Source organism: Xenopus tropicalis, chromosome 7, assembly GCF_000004195.4.
Source record: "Xenopus tropicalis strain Nigerian chromosome 7, UCB_Xtro_10.0, whole genome shotgun sequence".
In the NCBI taxonomy this organism is placed as follows: Eukaryota; Metazoa; Chordata; class Amphibia; order Anura; family Pipidae; genus Xenopus; species Xenopus tropicalis.
This window is the reverse complement of record NC_030683.2, coordinates 47502221-47526065: the sequence shown is the minus strand read 5'-3', so window position 1 is coordinate 47526065 and position 23845 is coordinate 47502221. Positions and strand designations below refer to the sequence as shown.

General features: G+C 38.1%; 2 protein-coding genes across 8 annotated transcripts in view; one reads left to right on the top strand and one right to left on the bottom strand.

Annotated features, from left to right (window-relative positions):
* Positions 1-652: 652 nt before the first annotated feature.
* Positions 653-18795, bottom strand: LOC733728 (uncharacterized). 7 transcript variants are annotated; one of them, XM_031905131.1, is made up of 9 exons: positions 18684-18766; positions 15129-15208; positions 7487-7540; positions 7213-7261; positions 7021-7068; positions 5985-6105; positions 2741-2890; positions 1292-1353; positions 653-1108 (listed from the first exon to the last, which is right to left on the bottom strand). In XM_031905131.1, the coding sequence occupies exons 3-9, from the start codon at positions 7511-7513 to the stop codon at positions 1101-1103; spliced, it is 465 nt and encodes a 154-aa protein (XP_031760991.1). In that variant the 5' UTR covers positions 7514-7540; positions 15129-15208; positions 18684-18766; the 3' UTR covers positions 653-1100. The 7 variants fall into 7 exon arrangements, with proteins under 7 accessions (XP_031760991.1, XP_031760992.1, XP_031760990.1 ...); XM_031905132.1 differs by lacking the exons at positions 15129-15208; positions 18684-18766 and adding an exon at positions 13606-13627; XM_031905130.1 differs by lacking the exons at positions 15129-15208; positions 18684-18766 and adding an exon at positions 12734-12890.
* Positions 18796-18871: 76 nt separating this feature from the next.
* The window catches only part of sgpl1 (sphingosine-1-phosphate lyase 1), a 31307-nt gene continuing 26333 nt past the window's right edge, over positions 18872-23845 (top strand). The window contains exons 1-2 of the mRNA XM_002943494.5: positions 18872-19236; positions 22215-22413. Of these exons, the coding sequence (XP_002943540.3) occupies positions 19225-19236; positions 22215-22413 (211 nt within the window). The 5' untranslated portion in view covers positions 18872-19224. The remainder of the gene's footprint in view (positions 19237-22214; positions 22414-23845) is intronic.

Genomic DNA, 23845 nt, shown 5'->3' with positions numbered 1-23845 from the left:
CTTGCCCGCCCCCCTACAAAAAAAAAAAAAAAAGAAAACTTCAGAGGGGCCCAGCACGCACCTACCTGGCCTTCCCTCCACCCGCTCTCCTGCCCATGTCCCCTACTCCCTAGCCGCTTACGCTGAGTAGGTGCAGCTGCAGAAAGGGCCTTCTTACAGCTACAGAGGAAGCAGACCATGGCCTTCAGAGCAATAGATAAAGTGTCAGTTCCCAGAATCTGGAAAAGTATGTCTTCACAAGCCCATTTTAAGGATTACACGGTTAAAGCGTGCAGCAACATAATATAAAAAAAAAAAATGAGTACATATGAAATGTTAATGCCTAGTTACAGTATTTACTGTACTGAGAAACTTGCTCCTGCACGTAATCGAACATGTCATACAGTGGCTGTGTAATGATTTACTATATAAAACAAATGAAGCATGCAGAAGTCACTGGCCCAGTATAAGTGGGAATTCAGCTCATTCAGTTACCCAGACTTCATTTGTTGGTTTCTACCTACCATACCCATCTGGATTTTATTAAGTAAAAAATGCAGTGGATATGACTGAACTATAAATGACCATGAATGCAAAACCTAAATATTATGTTTGTGTGTTTTTAGTGCCAACATGTTTGCAGCTATTAAAAACAACTATTTTGAAAGCAAGCTTTGGATAAAATATTTCTTTAATAAATTAAAACAATTAAACATACAAGACAAGTTATAATATGGCTTTTTTTGTAATCAAATTATTTTGGTACAGGAGAAAATGTTAATTCAAAGGAAATTTTAACATTAAGTTCTTTGCGAGTTTACATTAATGGCTTCATAATATCTTTTTCCCCATCAATAACTTCCTGTACTTTGCTTTGTTAGATAGAAGCTTTTACACAAAGATCTTATTCAAGCTGCCTTGGTGATCACGTACTGTAAAAAGGCATTACCCTAGATCAAGTCATTACTGTACCTGATCAGTCCTTGCCAAGTACACACCATACTTTAAATTAAAACATAAGTGCAGCAATAAAATCTACATAAAATTGTTTAAACAATATTCTAATAAAATTAAGAATCTTTTTTCTGCTTTTCGCAAATACTTCAGGGAAGCGTGCGTCTCTAAACATCTAAAAAAAAAAAGAGAAATGGTTTCTTTATTATATGATAGAATAAATACACTTTACATATATAGGATTGGGGTATGTAGAATTATCTGGTGCCCAAACAGCCAGTCCATGTTTTTTGTACAAACATACACCACCCATATAAAGCTAGTAGTAGGTTCTAAAATAATTGGTTCAACAACAAACCTTGACTCTCCATGTTTTTCAGAAGAGAAATCCGGCTCATTTCACTCTTTACTCTACACAAGCTGTGGGGAGTTAAGAAATCATTAAGTGTGTAATAGTTATAAACCACTACTCTAACAGTCCAATCTGAATTATTGCTTTAAGAATTATGTTTTTATAAAGCATCAACATATTATGCAGCACTGGACAAGTCTACAAAAAATATGGGTCCTTAAGACACCATAGCGTCTCACTGCTCCCTAATTGTTGAGGGCCATCTTGCTGACTTGTTTGTGCTGCTAACCACTTCTGCTTTATGGAAACATTTGTATGACAACCACCAGGGGTGCAGAGCCCGGCAAGCTACAATGGGTGTCAAAAAGCTGCTCCTGGTTAACCTAAAAAGCCAAAAATCTTAAATTTTGGCTCTTCTACTGCAAAGTGTGCTATTAAGGCTCTCTGCACTAGCAGTGTAGCGACCCTCTCAGACATGAAAAAACAAAGCACAGGGGGAGTGGAGGGGAGCGACATCAACTTGGCTGCCTCAGGGCAGCAAGGACCCCTGAGGCAGCGCTGATAACCACTAACAAGTATCAAAAAAAACATCTGCCTTGGTATTCTAAGGCACCAAAATCTTATTTTTGTTGTAAGCCAGCCATACACGAGTACATCTGCTTGTCTGGATTGGTCAAACATACATATCTGCAGGATTTGGTCAACAAAGTGGTGGGCCAAATTAGACTAAAGCAATATTTTGTTCCCAGAAAAATGATTGGATTTCATGATGGTCCCATGAAGTCCCGAGAGCAAATGGCTGCTTCAGTTTCTCATCTGATTCCAGTCTCCCATAGTCAAATGTGATTATGTTACAAATAGCCTGAGAAACCATCATCTTTAGCCCCATATGTTTGCCAATAAACTGCCAACTCAGACAGGAGACTAAATTGAAAACTAGGTTGGCCCGCTTTAAAAGGTGAACCAACTGTAGGATAAACCATTGTTAAAAGGACAAGGAAAGTTTTTACTCGTGACAGTGCTAATTTTCAGATAAAAGACTCATTGACACTCAAATAAGTAGCAAAGCTCCACCATCTTACTTACATTTCCAAGGCATTTATAGTGCAGAATTGGAATTGTGTATGCTCAGTTTTACTCTCCTGTGCATGCATAAGTCATGCATAAGTGTCTGCCCTATTTTCTCACAGGTTGGTGTATTTATTTTCCTAAAAAGGAGTACATACGCTGTAAAGAGTTTACCAACATTGGGACCCTCTAATAAATAAAGCTTTCCTTGGCCGATACTTTATACCTTCAATAAGGCATTATTTCCCACTGGAAGTTTGGTACATTATATTGGGAAAAAGATAAAAAGCTATTTATGCATATTGTATGGCTACAAGGGAATAAAGAATTCAACTTGTGTTATGCACACCAACAGATCTATAACACAAATAAATATAAAATACTCACTAGATACCAAGGCACATGCTTCCTATCAATGACAGTGCAACCAATAAAGTGACAGATATGGCTGCTACAGCGAATGAGCGAGGGTCTAATGCCATAACCTTCATCAGGTCTACATACTGACAACGGCTTCCAATATAACCGTTGAAGCACCTGAAAGAGAAAGTATGGTCACACATTTTATTCTGTTTTCATAACTCATTGCTTGCTAAACCAGTCTCTCTCAACTGTTAATTGCAGCCAAAGGTGATCTACCAATTATTGATCAAGGGAATGGGAATGTCACCAACAATTGTCTGCAAGCCTGATCAATATTTAACCAAGCCTAATCAGATGTTGGATGAAATGGTTATTTCTCATACCAGGATAGTAAACACCTTACCATCAGCTGTGCAGGAATTGGCATGCAAGACTGGCCAGTGTATGGACATCTCAAAGCATTATTAGTGCTTTTAACAATAACAGGATTGGTTTCAGCATAATTTTTAGCAAACGTCTGCATTATTTAGTTTTTTAAAATATATATCCAGCCCAGAGTTACTGAAGGGCACAGCCAACCATGGTCCCATGGGAGACCATGGGAAAAACTGGCCACCTTTTAGAGGGATACTGGCAAGTCTGATTAGTGATAGGAAATGTGTTAGTATGACACTTAAGCACTGGAATAATGTACTCCCTTATAAGGCAGGTGTGTCATGGGATGCTTTTCAATTTACCGAAATGCCTGAGAAGAGTAGGCACTGCTGCTCACCAAATAGATTTTGAAAATCTTTCCCTATTGCAATTACCTTTCAAAAGGGGGCCAATATTTTAAAGGCAAATTTTAAGGATCTGGCTATAAACTACAGTGGATATAAAAAGTCCACACACCCCTGGTAAAATGTCAGGTTACTGTGCTGTACAAAAATGAGACAAAGATAAACATTTCAGAACTTTTTCCACCTTTAATGTGACCTATAAACTGTACCACTCAATTGAAAAACAAACTGAAATATTTTAGGTGGAGGGAATAAAACCAAAAAAACTAAAATAATGTGGTTGCATAAGTGTGCACACCCTCTTCTAACTGGGGATGTAGCTGTGTTCAGAATAAGCAATCACATTCAAAATCATGTTAAACAGGAGTTAGCATACACCGTCCATCATTTAAAGTGCCTCTGATAATCCCAAATAAAGTTCAGCTGCTCTAGTTGGTCTTTTTTGACATCTGTTTTAGTCACATCGCACAGCAAAAGCCATGGTCCACAGAGAGCTTCCAAAGCATCAGTGGGATCTCATTGTTAAAAGATATCAGTCAGGAGAAGGGTACAAAAGAATTTTCAAGGCATTAGCTATACCATGGACCACAGTGAAGACTGTTATCATCGAGTGGAGAAAATATGGCACAACAGTGACATTACCAAGAACTGGACATCCCTCCAAAATTGATGAAAAGACAAGAAGAAAACTGGTCAGGGAGGCTACCAAGAGGCCTACAGCAACATTAAAGGAGCTGCAGGAATATCTGGCAAGTACTGGCTGTGTGGTACATGTGACAACAATCTCCCGTATTCTTCTTATGTCTGGGCTATGGGGTAGAGTGGCAAGATGAAAGCCTTTTCTTACGAAGAAAAACATCCAAGCTAGGTTACATTTTGCAAAAACACATCTGAAGTCTCCCAAAAGCACGTGGGAAAAGGTGTTATGGTCTGATGAAACCAAGGTTGAACTTTTTCAAATATGTTTGGCGCAAAAACAATACTGCACATCACCAAAAGAACACCATACCGACAGTGAAGCATGGTGGTGGCAGCATCATGCTTTGGGGTTGTTTTTCTTCAGCTGGAACTGGGGCCTTAGTTAAGATAGAGGGAATTATGAACAGTTCCAAATACCAGTCAATATTGGCACAAAACCTTCAGGCTTCTGCTAGAAAGCTGAACATGAGGAGGAACTTCGTCTTTCAGCATGACAACGACCCAAAGCATAGATCCAAATCAACAAAGGAATGGCTTCACCGGAAGAAGATTAAAGTTTTGGAATGGCCCAGCCAGAGCCCAGACCTGAACCCAATTGAAAATCTGTGGGTTGATCTGAAGAGGGCTGTGCACAGGCATTGCCCTCGCAATCTGACAGATTTGGAGTGTTTCTGCAAAAAAGAATGGGCAAATCTTGCAAAGTCAAAATGTGCCATGCCGATACTCATACCCAAAAAGACTGAGTGCTGTAATAAAATCAAAAGGTGCTTCAACAAAGTATTAGTTTAAGGGTGTGCACACTTATGCAACCACATTAGTTTTTTTTTTCTTCCCTCCACCTAAAAGATTTCAGTTTGTTTTTTGATTGAGTGGTACAGTTTATAGGTCACATTGGAAAAAGTTCTGAAATGATTTATATTTGTCTCATGTTTGTACAGCACAGGAACCTGACATTTTACCAGGGGTGTGTAGACTTTTTATATCCACTGTAGTTACTTTGTGCAAAGAGCATACTATATCAGCTCTGTCAGATGCATGCATGTTCTTAGAATAAAATCTATGGGCATTATTTATGATGTTGTGTAAAATGATATTTGCCAGGAAGAGAGTAAAATAGATGGTGAATTTATAAAGTTGTGCACTTCTAGCACAGGTATTTTACTCTATTGCTTATAGTATATATTTTTTATTAAGCATTTCCAACTAGCTGATTTTTACATGAAAAAAAGGAGAATAAACAGCTTGGTAAACATGCCTTTTTTATATGGCGATGTTTGATGATCATGGTATGTGGTGTATTTGATCACCTTTTTCCGGTTTGATAAATAAGCCCTTAAAGGAACAGTAACACCAAAAAATGAAAGAGCTTTAAAGTAATAAAAATATAATGCACTGTTGCCCTGCACTGGTAAAACTGGTGTGTTTGCTACAGTAACACTACTATAATTTATATAATAAGCTGCTGAGTAGCCATGGGGGCAGCCATTCAAGCTGGAAAAAAGGAGAAAAGGCACAGGTTACATAGCAGATAACAGATACATTCTATAGAATACAATAGGGTTTTATCTGTTATCTGCTATGTGCCTGTGCCTTTTCTCCTTTGAATGGCTGCCTCCATGGCTACATAGCAGCTTATTTATATAAATTATAGTAGACTTTCTGAAGTAAACACACAACTTTTACCAGTGCAGGGCTGCAGCACATTATATTTTAGTTACTTTTATACACTTTCATTTTTTGGTGTTACTGTTCCTTTAAGTCATATGTTGGTTTGCTACTTCATTACTTACATGCAAGAAGCCTCCCACTGAGATATAAGGAACCGGCATGTGCCATGATAACAGAAACTGGTGTATTTATCTGGACATTCAGCAAACATGCTCTGGGTGAAGGACTCTGGCACAAATGATGCTGCAATGAGGCAAGAAAAATTATGATTGAACTGCACACTGAATGCATTGTCCATGTGACAAGTGGGTGCAAAAGATGCTTTGTGTTAAGTAAACATGTCAAAACCACACTCACTCGCTTCCCTTTACATGTATATTTTTACATGCATTTTTCCTACAGTTTCAAGCAGGAGCAGTGAACATGGACAGATTCATGGTGCTTAGGAGACTGCAGAAGACTTATATTTTACATTAGGGTCCTGACTGTATTTTAGTTTTTGAGTTTACTTACTAGAGTATATAAAAATATCTGCAACCTACAAAATCCATTAAGAAAACCTAAACAGATAACACTGACAAACCATGGCAAACCATATGCAATTTGTGTAAACCAACAACTTGCATTAACTAAAGTAGCCCTAATCTTTCAAATGATCCGGTAATCTTTTTTTCTTGATTCAACATCTACAAAATGCAGGTGCAAGGCAAGTACAGAACTGTCAGCAGTTCTAGGGAGAACAGACATTAACATGTAAGGTACAGATGCTTTCTGTTGTGATGGTCCTTGGTTCAGTTCCAGCCAGGGCACTATCAGACTCTGGTAATATGGCACCACATACAAAATTTGCCGCCATGATATTTTAATGACTAAATTACACACAGTAGAAGGGTGCATTATTGTATCACTGTCCCTCTAGAAAGCACAGTTTTGCAGAAATCCATTTTATATGGGTGAGTGGATTCAGACAGAAAAGTGATGCACAAGTGTTGCTTTGTAGTTCACTCAGAAGACATGAACTAAGCCTTTAACTTAAATACATAACCTGAGTTCTTTTCATGCAAGGAAAGATACCAAAGTGAGTTCAAATCCATAAACCCCCAGTGAACCTCCCCTTAGTGAAATCCAGCAAACGTGTTTTTACAGACTGTTACTTACAGTTCTGCATTCCAGCAGTAAAGTTTTCACTCAAACAGACTGGAATACCTTATTGGGGGGAAAACATCTCTTCAATACATAAATTAGAAAATGCCAGGTAGGCCGGAGATGATACAGTTATAACCCACAATTCATAGAATCAATAAAAAAATTCAAATTGGTTTTCAGTAGAGTTATATAGATTTTAATAACCTTTTGGCCTTGAACTGCAATCTTTGTAACCCAAGGGGATAGGGGAAGTCTAAATAAAAGCAAAGAGGCACTCAGAAGACCTACTCAGAGTTAAAAGAAAAGGGAATTGAAAGAAAACTAAACTATTAAGAGTCAGTTCTACTTCAAAAGAAATACACAGTGAACATGGTTTATATATAGGGAGTCCTTTGGCTATTCTTATTGATCACACAACGCATAACTGATCATTATTCTAAGGGCATGCAGACTAAACCTCCCTCTCCTCAAACCATACCTGCCAGCAGAAATGTAAGCACTCCATACATGTTTAACATCGCACAAATGGAACCTGCAAGAGAGGAACAGAGCATGATTAACCAACATTTCAATGGTATGTGTAAAGACGCATAAACAGCATCTTTGTGTGTTACAGGTGTACCCAAAAGATCTAGTAAGGGATATCTATTCAGGAACCCAAAGAGGACATGCCCCTGCAGCCTCAAGAGTTTGCATGGTCTAGTTCAGTGCTCAGCAACATACATGATTTCAAGTGCCTTTCAGATGTCATGCTTAATTATATACCACATGTTTTAATATAAAAGCGACCTACACTAACTGCATGCCAATAACTTCAATGAGGGTAAAAAGCAAACACCTTTTTTTATTGATATTACAACATTCCACTGTGAAAACAAAAAAGTGCAGAATATATGTTTTTTTTTTCAATTTAACTCTTTTACTGCCAAGCACGTATGGCATACGTGCTGGCAGTAAAAGGGCTTAAACGCCAACGACGTGTCTCATACGTCGTTGGCGTTTAAGCGCTGCTCTCTGCAGCGGCGGCATGTGCCGCCGCTGCAGAGGGCTTCTAACAATGACAGCCCCCTTGGGCAATGTGCCAGGGGGGCTGTCATCAGGGTCCTGCGAGCCGATCGCTCGCAGGACCCTCCAGGAAGCAGCAGACGCGATCGCATCGCGTCTGCTGCTTCCTGCTTCCTCCCTCTCCCCCAGCGCCGGCCCAGGAACAGGTAAGGAGTTTTTTTTTTTCTTGCATTTACACACTTTTACACACATTTACATACATTTATACACACTTACATACATTTACACACACTTACAGCACACATTTTAGCATTTTTTTATTTTTATTTTTTTCATTTTTCACACTTTTATACACTTATTTACACTCATATACACACTTACACACTATCACACAACTTTTACACATGTACACACATGTATACACAAACACTTTGGTTTTTTTTTGTTTTGCTTTTTTTTTTTTTTTTTTTCATTTTACCACTTTGTTTTTATTTTCTTTTACCTAAAAACTGTTTATTTTGACAGCGTAACTATTGGATCAGATATTCTGGCCACTAATTACACTGTCATGTAACTTATTTTGTTGTTTCACTGATTTGCACAATTTTTGTGGTTTTATCACATTTTATCCCTATATAAGTGTTCCTGATCTGTTTTTAGCGTAGCTTTGCCAGGTGTAACTTTGGTGTACAAAAATAACTTTACCTATTTTGAATTCATCAGAATGTGTACTTTCCAAAAATATATGGTTTTCTGGGGGTCACTGTATAGTTAGGGGGGGGGGTTACTGCACATAATACACTGACAGGGGGCTCTGTGTGTAAAAGCTGAGCTGGCAGGCGAGAAATCCTTATGCGCTATTTTCATTTTGGGTTCAGTACATACCGCAGACTTTGGTATATCTATGCATATTGGGCATCAAACTGTTCAGTAGGCCTCTGGTGTTCCTATTTGGGGTGACTTGCCTTTGTACGCAAGAAATTGTGTGAGATAAATGCGGCAAATTGCAACATTTTTAGGCGATTTTCGAAATGTCATATAAATCTGCAAACTTAGGAAAGCTTTACAGCTTGGTACTTTGTAGCAATAAGAAATATTTACCCATTATAGATTCGGGGGGATGTGTATTTTCCAAAAATATATGGCTTTCTGGGGTGAATGTACTTTTTTTGTAGCATTATCCCACATAAAGGATGTAAATGTGTTGATTTTGCAGGAGCTGAAATGATAGATCATATGGGGGTATGTTCACATTGGGGCCCCTACATGCCACATACTTAGGTAAACCTATACATATTGGGCATCAAACTGTTCAGTGGACCCCTGGCGTTCAAATTCAGGGTGTTTTATCTTGGTACCTAATGCTATGTGGGAGATAAGATGCTTCAAAATGGAAGCTTTGAGGGGATTTTTGGAAATGTCATCAAAATTGCTAACTTTAGAAAAGCTGTGCGGCTTGGTACTTTGGAGTAGAAAGACATGGGTACCCATTTTAGATTCGGGGGAATGTGTACTTTCCAAAAATATATGACTTTCTGGGGTGAGCATACTTTTTACTAGCTTTATCCCACATATAATGATGTAAATGTGTTGATTTTGCAGAAGCTGAAATGACAGAAATGACAGTTCATATGGGGTATGTTCACATTGGGGCCCCTACATGCCACATACTTAGGTAAACCTATACATATTGGGCATCAAACTGTTCAGTGGACCCCAGGCATTCATATTTAGGGTGTTTTATTTGGTTACTTTATGACCTGTAGGAGATAAGATACTATAGACTGGAAGCTTTGAAGCGATTTTTAAAAAAAATCACAAATTTTGATAAAAACCAATAACTTTAGGAAAGCATTGCAACTTGATAGTTTGGAGTAGACAGACAGTTGTGCCTATTCTGTATTCCCCAGAATCCGTTCTTTCCAAAAATGTACAATTTTCTGGGATAAACCTTCTGTTAGTGGAATTTTGGCCTTGAAATCCAAAGTATGCAGTTTTTTTGGAGCAGTGCTTTGGGAATTTGGTAGTGTACTGCTGGGAGTTTTTGACCTATACAAGTGAGAAATCTCCATAAAACTATATATATTTGGTATTGGCACGTTCAGGAGACATGGGACTTTCCAAATCAGTTGTATATTCGTGCATAAAATAATTTTTGTTTCTAGTATGTGTGATTATATTATGGAAAATTTGATTTTTTTTGCATTTTTAGACATTTAGAAGCCTATATCTTGTTACAGAATTGGAATTACACAAAAATTCTACCATATTTTGAAAGCTTAGGTTGTTCTGAAAAAAACGATATATTGTTTTCCTTGGTAAACTAAAAGTCCCCCCAAGGAAAGGCCCCTAAAGTGAAACAGTGCAAAATGTTCAAAAACTGTCTGGCAATACAAGTTCCGCTTTGACCAAAATGGCTGGCAGTAAAAGGGTTAAACATGCAGTACAATAGTTAAGTGCAAACACCGCAAAATCATATTTATCATCTTTAGACAAATGTGACAATGTGAATTATTGTTTGCATACATTAAAATAAATTTAGACAGCAAGGTCTTTCTGATTGGTTCCCTGACATTTTGACCTATTTAGCCCTTAACAGTTTTCCCCTTTACCTTTTTTAATTCAGACCAGAAGAGAAAAACAGGGCCGGAACTAAGGGAAGGCAGCTGCCCAGGGTGCAACCATTTTGGAAAAAGGAGGGGGCACATTTGCAGATTAATATTAATCAGTGCCACACACCTTTAAAAAGTGTCTGCTATTGCATACATCAAAACCTCTGGTGTCCAATATTCATTGTGTCCTATAGATTTACATACAGCTATGATGATAGTTCTAGATGATGATAGTTCTAAAACACAATATTTTTACCCATTAACAGGTTTTCTAGGTAACAGATGCACTATTTTTTAACTAATGTCAATTCAAATGACCTTTGGTTTCACTAGTCCTTTAATAGATTCCAAAATTTGGCAGTTATAGAATTAAAAGCACAATTTTACATCCACAGGATGGTTTTCACATTTGAGCAGTCTCAAGAATAATCAGGTTACCATTTGCACAAAACTGTAAGATGAGAGCATAAAGAAGCAGGTTGCTGCTTAAAAATGTCACTCAATGTTTTGTCTCCATAACTAGTTTCGCAGCTTTCAATATGGAGTGCAAAAAGGTTCACATTACAAACAATTAGGTTACTGAACGCTGGAACACAAACCAAGAGCATGCTCAGGTTACAGTTTGATAGCATTCTCAAGCAATATCAGTAGCATGCCTGTGATTGATACAATAAAAAAATGAAGTGGCGTCACTATAAACCTGCAGATAAAAAAAAAATTGTACCTGAACTTGAAAAGTGAAGATAAAGTAAAGGATGAAAGTGAAGACAAAGCCCAAAATATTTTATGCTTTATCTTTCACTAATCTAGCCAGGCAAGCTAAGCACAAAGTAATTACAGGTATGGAACCTATTAAAGGCTTTCCAAATTTGACCAATCATAGCAAGTTTATGGGTTATTTCTATGGTGCAATGGTGGTCTCCTGAGGTATGGGATACCTTATCCGGAAACCCCTTATTCAGAAAATTCCGAATTACGGAATGGCCATTTCCCATAGACTCCATTATAAGCAAATAATTCTAATTTTTAAAAATGATTTCCTTTTTCTTTGTAATAAAACAGAACATTGTACTTGATCCCAACTAAGATATTATTAATCCTTACTGGAGACAAAACAAGCCTATTGGGTTTAATCAGTATCTTAATACCGATGCAACGTTATGGAGATCCAAATTACAGAAAGATCCATTATCCAGAAAACCCCAGGTCCCATACCTGTACTCCAAAATAATCTAAAAAAAGCTTCCTCCTACACTAGTAGATTACAGAAAATATGCCGTGCAGATAGAGATCTTATCCATGATTTAAGAAGACTGAAATCTAAATGGAAGTCATAAAAATAATACGCTCCATATAGGGGCTGCAGAGCGTGCAACACATCCAGCAAAATACATTTATTAAACTTTAGCAATGTAACCACAAATGTTCTATTCCACTAATGAATATATTTGTTATATCTAATTATTGCTGCATTGCATTTCATATGTCTTTATCCTTTTTATATACAATTCTGTGGAACACAGCTGAAACTAGAACTCACCATCTGTACTGCAAGTGTATTTTATAAGTATCCATGTTAGAAAGGGGTCAACAGTCTATCTTTCAAAACCACACACTTGCTTAAACAATATGCGGAGCATGGCTGGGCAAGCAGTGCGTTTTCAGCATGCATAAGTATTGATTAGTATGAAGTGGAAACACTTGGAAGATACTTATATGCAAGACTAATAGTAGTTTAGATTTATAAGGAATCCCCTTTTTCGAATTTTTCTTCATTTACTTAAAATGTTGCTATATTTCAAGCATCATTGCTTTTTACTCAATTTGGTATTATATGACCCTTCATAAATTTAGAATAATCTGATTTTAGGGGCTATTCACAAAGTTAAAGTATAATTTTGAGATTAATAGGACATTATATTAAATTCATAAAAGACTCCAGATTTTCAGGTAAAGTATTTGGCATTAAATTGTTGTACTGGGTGCCAGTTTTGAGACTTTGGAGTACTATTTAAGAATTATACACCTTTTTCATAATTTACAAAAAATTGTAAACATAATTAAATACAACAGCAACTGTTATAAAAATGATATCTTCATTTACTTACCAAAGAGCCAAATAATGGCACACACTATACAATAGAGCCAGATACACACCAACTCACTGAAGTATAGGAAGAGCTAGCTGTAAGACCATGCTTTTTGTTTTTTTTTGCAAAGAACCACCTAGAGATCCTTCAGAGACATTTATAGGCAATAGTGATTAACCCACTTAATGCTAGGGCCTTTTTTAACATTAACAAGCTAATAGTTCTCATGATGCAAAAGAAGGTTAAGCTAAAATTAGCAGTTAATCCTTATTGGAGAGGAATGCATTTGCTACTTGCCTCACATGAGTAATTAATTTTACCACAAACGAAGGAGGTTAGCAACCGGGAATTTAAAAAAGTCTAGTAAACTTAAATTAGAGTAAGAAATATTATTAGAGTTAAAATGGAGTTAAAAGAACATGAATATGGCAGTTTTGTATGCTTTAGAGTCAAATTGTTTTTTCTGGAATGCCACTAGTGAATTAGAGAATTAAAAAAATTTCTCATACAAAACTAAAGTACAACTTACAGCTGAAGATAATAACATCAAATTTAGAAAGATGGCATTATTTTGGTGTAGGGTGGTATAAAAATACATTTTGGCTTTCAGACAATTGTGGATTTGTTGCTTTATGATTTTCTGACAAAAATAAAAATTTTACTTCAGTTTAAAGCAAAATTTGTCTTAACACCACTCTGTATAATCCCCCGAAGCACATTAATCTCTGTCCATCCAAGTGTGCAAGTTATAATGGACACTTATAAAACTGGTTTAACTTTCCTCAGGAGTAGTAACCAATAGCAACCAGTTGTTTGCTGAAAAACTAAGAAAAGAAAATGCCTTGGCTGATTGGTTGGTATGGGTTAATTATTCTTAGTAAAATTTAGACCTGTTTTGTGACCCCCAGGACTGCTGCAGCAGCATAAATCCAGAAAGCTGTGTGGGGCCAAAGTGACTTACCTAGGGCCATAAAACACTGAGCACACTTAAATGCAAGTGCTAATTATCTGTACCCAAGATATTAATTTGCATCATCTGCATTTTAACACAGTTGTGTTTCATTGTGTTTTTTCATATAGTTTACTTTCTGGATTTATCTCTTATTAGGTTTATATTTAATAAAAGTTTTTAGAATGTGTATTCCTTATTTTTAAGCACAGTTTCTTTAATTTATTATATGCATTTTAAAACTGCACTTTCAGTTTGTCCTTCGTGTACCTGCCTCCCACTACTTGCTCAACCTAGGTCAGTGACTTTACAAATAAACTGTAACAGGAGCTAGACACAGAGAAAGGGCACCAATGTACTGTCATTGGCTCACACGAAAAGACAGCATGTGCTGCTTCAATAGACTCTTTAGTCACATATGAGCATTAGCCACTGAACCCCGTGGCAGTGCAGTGATTCCCTTGATTTATGGCTTATGCCTATCAGAGAGAGTACCAATAGATTTCAATTTAAAAAGTAAACTACCACACTATGTTGTGTGTGAACTAACAAAAACAAACCTAATTGCATTTTAAAAAATAACACCAAAATTCAATTAATAGGGTAAGCCATTTTTACCCATCCTGTTTCTCTTCGTTGGAATCTATACACTGCCGCCATGTTTGTAAAGGAGCCACAAGTTTCCCATAGTCAAAAACGATTGTTCATGCACAAAAAGTGTGGAAATCTCCATGCACATCATCAGAGCAGGAGGGAATTGAGGAGGATTGGGAGCATGTACATTACAATATAGAGCAAGAAGTCTGGCCCGGGCATATTGGGTTGCCACCTCAACCATTTAATACTGGCCATATATTGAATCAACATCCTGCATGGCTGGCTAGTTAGCAATTCATTTAGATGCATACTGCATGGCTGCACATAAATCTGTTCAGTCTGCAGCATGCATCTCTATTAATTGTTAACTAGCCATGCAGGATTTTGATTCAATATGTGGCTAGTAATAAAGGGGTGAGGTGGCAACCCTAAGGGCATAGGGCAGCTGTTAAGTAAAAAAACTGGAAATGTCAACCAACTTTTGAATTTGCTTCCTGAAGAGCGAGCAGCCAGGAAGCAGCAGGCAGTGTTTTTCTTAGTGCTTAAAGACACCATTACATTGAGAAATACTTTTTCACAGGCTTTCCTTGTCTGTTAAAAAGGTCCCAAGTATTCCTGATTATACATCCTATACCTGTGTATATCCCTTTAGTTTTGAGGCTAGATTGCTTGTGATGTATGGGAGCTGCCATACTGCTTTGAATTAAATAACATCTATGGATGCTAGTCGAAAAATATTTCCAGTGGCCAAATTATCATGCAAAATTAATACAATGCATCCTCATTTTACTTTGCTAAATGTAAACATATTGGACATTAGGAACATCATACTAAAAATACAGATTCTGTATCTAACCACATACTTACATTTATTTTCTTAATGTAATTATCCCACTTCTGTTAAGACTGACGCCATGTTCCTTCACATCTCAATGTAACACATTTTCCTTTACAAAAGAAAAGAAACTTTAAAATGAAATTTTTTATAGGTGAAATAATATTTTTAAAATAAAAGAACTGATGATTCCGCATTTCACCAGGTCAGAATGTACAGGTACAGGATCTGTTATGCATAAACCCATTACCTAAAAGCTCTGAATTAAGGAAAGGCGACCTCTCGTAGATTCCATTTTTATCAAACAATTCAAATTTTTCAAAATGGGTCCTCTTTTCTCTGTAATAATAAAACAGTACCTTGCACTTGATCCCAACTAAGATATACAGTAACTAGAAAGGGAAGTTTGAGAACAAACTTCATGCTGGTTTGAAAAACGTGAAGTCACTGAATGAAATCTGATTGGCTGTTGTTGGCTCCACCCAGTTTTTCTAACCTTGGACCACAGTTATATTGTAAAAAACACTGTGCAAAGTCTGCGGACCCCGGTTTAAGTAGTGTCTGAATGGCAGCAATTTAAATCTCCCCACTGAAAGTCAACGAGTGACTGACTAACCTGGAACTGCAGTTACCCAGTGACTAACTCTGCAAAGTTTAGGGACCCTAGGATTAATAGTTAAAGAATGGCAGCAGTTTCAATTTAAACCAATAAAAGTCAATAGGTGAATTGTGGTTGCTGGTTGTGCCCATTTTTTGAATATGTAGTCACCCAGTGACTGACTGTGCAAAGTTTGGAAACCCTGGCATAAATAGTGCGAGAAAGGCAGCAGTATAAATATAAACCAATGAAATTCAATTGGTAAAATCTCATTGGCTGTTGGTGACTTTTTCTAACCTTTAACCTTAATCCCCTAGTGGCCAATTGTAAAAGGTTTGGGGGCACTGGTGGCAGCTCTTTTAATTTCGCCATTAAAATCAATTACGTAAATCTGATTGGCTGTCTGTGGCTTCACCCACTTTTTTCTAAACTTTGGACATAGTCACCCAGTGACAAACTATGCAAAGTTTGAGAATCCTGACATTAAACCAATATAATTGAATAGGTGAAATCTGATTGGCTATTGGTTGCTCCGCCCACTTTTTCAAACCTAAAACTGCAGTCCCCTAGTGAACAACTGTGAAAAGTTTGGGGATCCTGGTGTTATTACTGTAAGAAAGGCAGCAGGTTGAATTTCCTCAACTGAAAGTAAATAGGTTGATTTGCTGTTTGTAGCTCCACCCACTTTTGGGCATCCAACAAGTATCATGTTTTCATTCAGGCTAACCCCATGACTATTTGATTCAAGTTTGGTGAGTGTAGCCTCAAAGCTGTAGAAGTGGCAGGAGTTTGAAAATCATCCCTGTCAAAGACATTGGAAATATTGGAGTGTTCGGAGCGGCGCCACAAAAAGACGGGGAGCCGGATCGCTTAGAAAAACACAAGCAACCTGCTCCGCTATAGGGCAAAGAAGTGTGGGGAGTTTGGGTGTTGTACCCCTAAAACTGTAGGAGGAGTAGCGTTTAGAAAATGGGGAATAAGAAGAAAAAGAAGAAGCGGAAGAATATGTTGAAATTGAAGAACAGTATGTTGGGTTTTTCAAACCAACATAATTAATCCTTATTGGTAGCAGAACAATCCTATAAGGTTTATTTAATTTTTAATTGATTTATTGGTAGACTTAAATAATTGTTAAATTTAAATTACAGAAAGACCCCTTATCTATTAAACCACGATCCCAAGCATTCTGGATAAAAGGTCCCATACCTGTACTTTCTAGTTTGAAGACCATGCACTGCTATACACAAAACACAGGATGGAGTGAGAAGAAATAGGCTATTCTTAGTCTGCAGAAACCATTATTTAAATGATGGTTACAAAATAAGAGCTATTATGCTGTGTGCTATATATTTTAGTCTAATGAATTTGTCTCAATTTCAGTCTCAGCCTGGATATGAGAAGGTGGGCTAAAATGTGCTGATCCAGACATGGCTCTTTGTCACCCTTGGCCAGTGGAATTAGCTGCCTGGTTCCAAAGCTGCAATCAGTAATCACAGAGCCCATTTACTAACTCAGCAGGGCCTTCCCCCCAGGAGGACCAAAGTTTTAAACAAAGCTCACCAACACCCCCTGTTGTTTAAAGGCTGACTTCACTGAGGTGGAATGCAGAGAAACACACAGGGAAGTGCACGAACAAATGCTCCTGAGTACAAGTCCTAATAGACATGGAAAGGGATAATTACTGGGCGGTGCCAGTCTGGTACCACCCCAAGTGAATATAATCATTTACCTCAGACCCTATCTTCACTGAGCACTGCTATGCTAGTGCCACCATCCTGTCCTTGGGATATGTGCTGTGGCCCTGGGCTTTGCATATGCAGAAGAGCAAAATTTGGAATTTTTAAAGGAACAGTAACACCAAAAAATTCAGTGTATAAAAGAAATTCCAATATAATTTACTGCTGCCCTGCACTGATACAACTGGTGTGTTTGCCTCTGAAACACTACTATGGTTTATATAAAGAATGCAGCTGTGTAGCCCCGAGGGCAGCCATTCAAAGGAGAAAAGGCACAGGCACTTAGCAGATAACAGATAAAACACGATTGTACTCTACAGAGCTTATTCGTTATCTACTATGTAACCTGTGCCTTTTCTCCTTCTTTCCAGCTTGAATGGCTGCCCCCGGGGCTACACAGCAGCTTATTATATATAACCTATAGTAGAGTTACTGTAGCAAACACACAACTTTTTCCAGTGCAGGGCAACAGTACATTATATTTCATTTACTTTAAAGTGATACTGACACGAAAAAACTACTTTTTAAAATATGAATCTACATAAAAAGTTGCCTATAGGTCATGTTGATCATTTTTTACTGATAGGGCTGCTTTTGTGAGTAATTGTTACTTGAAATTCCTAAACCTGACTGTTTTGCCAGCCTGACTGTCCCTTCTCAGCCTGTCAGTTATAACTTCTAATGCTAACGGCCTATTGCTGCACAAATATGGCCGCCCCCTCATAGAGGAACATGGGGGGATCAGATAGGAAATGTAAAAGCCTCAGGAAATACGTTTATGGCAAAATTATAAAGCTCATGCAAAGACAATGTTATGAAAGATGTAAAAAAGGTTTAATTTCTGGTGTCAGTATCACTTTAAAACTCTTTAATTTTTTTGGTGTTACTGTTCCTTTAAGTCAAAGTTTTGAATGCTTACTAAATGAACACAATGTTGGAGCCTGGTCTGAGAAAACACATTTTGACTTTAAAGCTCTGGACAAGTAAATGCAAAAATATTTTGTTTACAGTTAATGTAATTCACTGTTTTCCCCTTAAATTAACCTCTGCAAATTAAGCTTTGAAGTTGGTATGGTAAATGTCAAACTTTTTTGTGGGGGATACAGTATTCTGCCCAATAAAGTTGAATTCAGAGCATCTCCTATTGAAGTATATTGGCCTAGCACTTATCTGTCCGTATTAGCTTTATAATGCCATTTGACCAATACCTATAATAGAGTACCCCTACCTAGACAACATCTAGGTAGGGGTACCCAAGCTCTTGTTAAACTGCAACAGATGTCTAAACCCCTTTATCTCTAATCTGTATCTTCCTGCCCGCACCTCTGCTTTTTCTGCACTAGGCGTCACTGTTTATTACCAAACGTTATCGCCTTCCCAGTCACCGTAGCTCAGATATTGTGCATCTCTTGTTAGGGTTGTTCTGTGCGCCGTTGCTACGGAAACGACGTTGGCGTCGTTTCCAAGGGGAACAACAGAGTGACAGGCAGAAGGAGGAGAAGATGGTCACACGCCACTTCCGTTGTGGGAGGAGGGGGAGAGGAGATTGTGGGTTCTAGGAGGGACTAGTAAGTGGCTGGCAATGAGCGGCACAGCTTTAAATCAAGGGCAGGGACAGGCTTATCGCCAGGGTTCGTAAGGGTTTGTTTAGGGAAGTGCTGAGCTCACCCAGTGTCTGTCCTGCCTACAGGCAAAGTGCCACTAGTGGGTCCCGTCCTGCCTACAGGCAAAGTGCCACTAGTGGGTCCCGTCCTGCCACTCACTTCCCGTGTAACCGAGCTGTACGGCTAAGAGATGGCGGTGCAGGTAAGTGACAGTGTTGTTCTTTATTCTGAGTCATTTCGTCATCTAGGCAGGTTTTTGTTTGGTCTAATTTACTTGCTTGAAATATTGCTTGGAGATAAACTTTATATTGCAGTTACCAGGGTGTAAGGGACTGTGCTTGGCAAATTGGTGGTGGAGGTTGTATGTATATACTGCCACTTACAAAAAAAGTCTGCTGATATGCGACTTATTGACTTGTTAGATGTATTTGAACATATATTCTTAAATACATGTAATTAGGGGACTGTGTCTGTCAACTTTGTGGTGAAAAGCCAAGGGCCACACACCACCATTGGGGAAGCCACACACCTCCATAGGGAAAGGCCAGGGGCCACACATCTTTGTGGACAAGCCTGGGCACATGGCAATTTTACTGCAGAGGCCATGTGCTAGACCAGTGATCCCCAACCAGTAGCTTGTGAGCAACATGTTGCTCCCCAACCCCTTGGATGTTGCTCCCAGTGGCCTCAAAGCAGGTGCTTATTTTTGAATTCCTGGCTTGAATGCAAGTTTTGGTTGCATAAAACCCAGTGTAAAGCCAAACAGAGCCTTCTATAGGCTGCCAGTCCACATTAGCCAATCATAGCCCTTATTTGGCTTGTTCAGGTACCTTTTTCATGCTTGTGTTGCTCCCCAACTCTTTTTACATTTGAATGTTGCTCACGGGTAAAAAAGGTTGGGGATCTCTGTGCTAGACAGTGTGTTCTGTTGTTTTTTAATAACCAGTTGAAACAATTAAATGAAAACATCTTATCTACATGTAAAGTTTGCATCTGTTCGCTCAGCACATGTGAAAAAAGTTGTAGTTCATATTATAGTTATACTGTATATATAATCATTTTATATGAGCTTCACTCTTAAGGTGGCCACACACATGGCAATTTGGGATCTTTCGTGTGACCATGTAAACATGTAAAGTTTGCATCTGTTCACTTAGCACATGTGAAAAAAGTTGTAGTTAATATTATAGTTTATACTGTATATATAGTCATTTTATATGAGCTTTACTCTTAGGTGCATGGAAATCCATGAATGATATTTAAAAGCTGTCCATCTCCAGTTAAGTACAAAATCCCAGGTTAAATGCGCCTGAACAAAATCTGCTTTCAGGGCTGAATCAGCAGGTGCAGGTAGAATTCCTTTTGTTTCTATCTCCACATCTGACAGTTCAGCCCTGAACGTCAGTGGGGGGGAAAAGGACGATCAGAATTGTTTTGTGTATAGCCACCTTAATAGAACTTTAAAGATAAATAGAGGTGAAATAGGTCAAAAACTGCAAAAAACAGAAATAGTCATTTGTAGACTACTTTCACTAGTTCTTTCCTAATTTTGTAACATGCTAGTTATCTAATAAACACTGTGTTTGAGTAGAGGCTGCAGCTTATAATAAAATTATGATAACAAAGAAAGAAGCCCTTGGAGCCCATGATAGTGTTAGGGCCTTGGCAGGAATCATCTGGCCCTAAGTTGGACAGAAACAGTCCCTTTTGCTCTTCAACAGACAGAACCCCATTTATTTATTAACAAATTGCAAATATACAGTTAACTTAAGAGAATTCCTGCATAAACACTGATGAAATCCTTCACTCTGGCCTAGCTGAGTGATGTTTTCTTGGCTATAGGGAAAAGATTCTTTGTCTGCTTACCAGACTTCTAAATTATTTTATAATAAATGTTTTGTTTGCGCTATTACTATTTTTTCTTGCTTTTATTGCTTGAAATAAGAAACTCTTTATTAACATTTCAGCAATTAAAATGTATTGTTTGTAGTTTGATTTCACTTATATGGTTTTTGAGAGATAATAGCAGATAAATAGAAGATAAGGAAACGGTCTCAAGTTCATTTGTCAGCACCATTTATTATAAGCGCAGGCTGATAATAATGGGATGCCAGTGCAATCTTTTGAACTTTGATCTTTATAGTGTAATACACAAATGTAAATGGACCTAGTGCCATATGTCAAAGGGTAACTACAGAGCGGGCCTTTGTAAGGCCCCACAAGGCGGCTTGCGTATAAGCGCAGACTGACAATCTGCCTGTATGCTAGCCTACCGCCCATATGGTAGGCTAAGACGGTGCTGATAAATGCAGGCCTAGAATCAGCCTGGTGTGGCAATAGCCTTACTCACCTGCAGAGGTAAAGTGCAGAAAACCGGCAGAAACATGCACAATTTTTGCACTTTAACCTTGGCACTTTTCCATTCACATGTTGTGTCCAAATGTGTAACTCTGCATTTTATTCCCTGGGGAAATGTGGAGTATTATACCAAGCAGTTGTTTAGCCCTTTACCTGATGGCATTTTGGCAGGTTTTTTGCTATGGAAAAAGTACGTTGCTAGGCATATTGTAACCTTGTACCCAGAAATGTACTTGCTACATCTTCGGCAGGCTGTAACTTTGTTTGCCGACAACATATGACATTAAAAGGTATGCCATTAAAAGGATAAAGACAAGTTTAGCTAGTTTACTACTTTTAATAATTTTAAGACTTACGGTTCCTTTGCTGCTTCTTGGCTTTTCACACAGTGATTGGCTGTGTAAAGAGCAGTGCAAAATACATGTTTCTGCCATTAACCTGCGCTGATATGGCTCATGGCTACACTGCTACACTTTTGAAAGGGGTCATTTATGATGCCCATGTGCAGAAGCAAGCACCTCTTCCAGGTTCTGGCTGTGCTCTGAACCTCGCGCCAAGGTACAAGTGCAGGCCATCCTTGTACTTACTGCTTGAAGTACTGGGCCAGTTGTGGTCTGTGCAGGCAGTTGCTTCCTAGCTTATGCATCTGACACCTACATGCCTCCCCCTGCCCCTCAGGAATACAGTTTTGCCTAATACTGTGTGGCACTATGCACACTGCCTTCCTCTTGGCATATGAGCCCTTTTGTCTCTTAATAGTATGTTCATTATATTTATATGTCCACATATTTTTTGTGAAACTTTTGTATTTGATGCTTGCAGGAGTCTTTGGGAGTCTATAAAGAAATTGGTCTGACTTATGCATCTCAGTTCAGAAATCTTACTCTGACTAACGTGTTTCGATTAAGAAACCTTATAAATGAGAAATGTAAAGACACTGAACCATGGCATCTTATTGCTTTAACCGTTGGATGTACTCTGATGTCGATATCGTTTTACCGAATCCTTTTCCAGTCTGAAAGTAAGTTTTGTTAAAAATTTGTTACCATAATACTGTAGGGGGGGGGATTAGATATATATTCTACATCAAAGTTGGCTGAATGCTGTCTTGAGCTTTGAATACACATATATATGTGTATTCAAAGCTCAAGACAGCATTCAGCATTGAGCTTTGAATACATATATATATATATATATATATATATATATATATGACACTAAGACCTTCTGTGCATTAAGGTACCAAGCAATGCCCTCCCCTTTAAGCAATACAGGGATTGTTTGTCCATATATTGCAATATGCTTCAAGCTGACCAACAACATCAAAGTCATACGCCCTCTGGTCAGTCCTACACTCACGTCACTCTGATTCATTAAGAATTCAATATACATTAAACAAAGGGACTGAGTTTTACCTAAAACTTACTTGCTTTCATGGTTAAAACCCCCAAACGGTTGCCCTAAAAGTGATTGCTTAAAATGGAGGGCATTTATTGTTAGCTTAATGCACAGAATGTCATGTATGTATGTATGTATGTATGTATGTATGTATTAATCATCCGTGGCCGGCACTCCCTTCAATACTTTGTCAAAAATTTATTGAAAACACATTGTTTAAAACCGACGTTTCGGTCCTCATTAGGACCTTTCTCAAGGATCCTTGAGAAAGGTCCTAATGAGGACCGAAACGTCGGTTTTAAACAATGTGTTTTCAATAAATTTTTGACAAAGTATTGAAGGGAGTGCCGGCCACGGATGATTAATACATACATACATACATACATACATACATACATACATGACATTCTGTGCATTAAGCTAACAATAAATGCCCTCCATTTTAAGCAATCACTTTTAGGGCAACCGTTTGGGGGTTTTAACCTGTCTTTTTTTGTCTTCGTGCAAGTGCATGAAGACAGAAAAAGGAAGAGAAGAGACTCGCTTGAACCCAGGGCCAAACGATCAAATTTTTTTTTCTTAATTACGCGCTCTCCGATATTGCCCACCCGTAGGTGGGGATATTGGGTGCAGATCCGCTCGCTTGGCGATCTCGCCAAGGGAGCGGATCTCGGCATGTATGGGGACCTTTAGCCTTTTCTTCTCCTTTAAGAACCCAATTGTTTTTTAAAACACACAAGTTCTATTAACTGATCTAGCAGAATCCTGCATTAAATTCTGTTTTTCTAAAACAAAAATAGATTTTTTTAATTTTGAAATTTTACATGGGGCTAGCCATATTTTTCATTTCCCAGGGTGCCACAATGTGACCTGTGCTCTGCTAAATTTCAGTCACACTTTACTGCTGAGCTGCAAGTTGGAGTGATATCACCCCCCTCCCAGCAGCCAATCAGCAGAACAGTGGGATGGTAGCAAGATAGCAGCTCCCAGTAGATTTCAGAATAGCACTCAATAGTAAGAAATACAAGTCTGGCTTGGAACTGGAAGCATTTTTA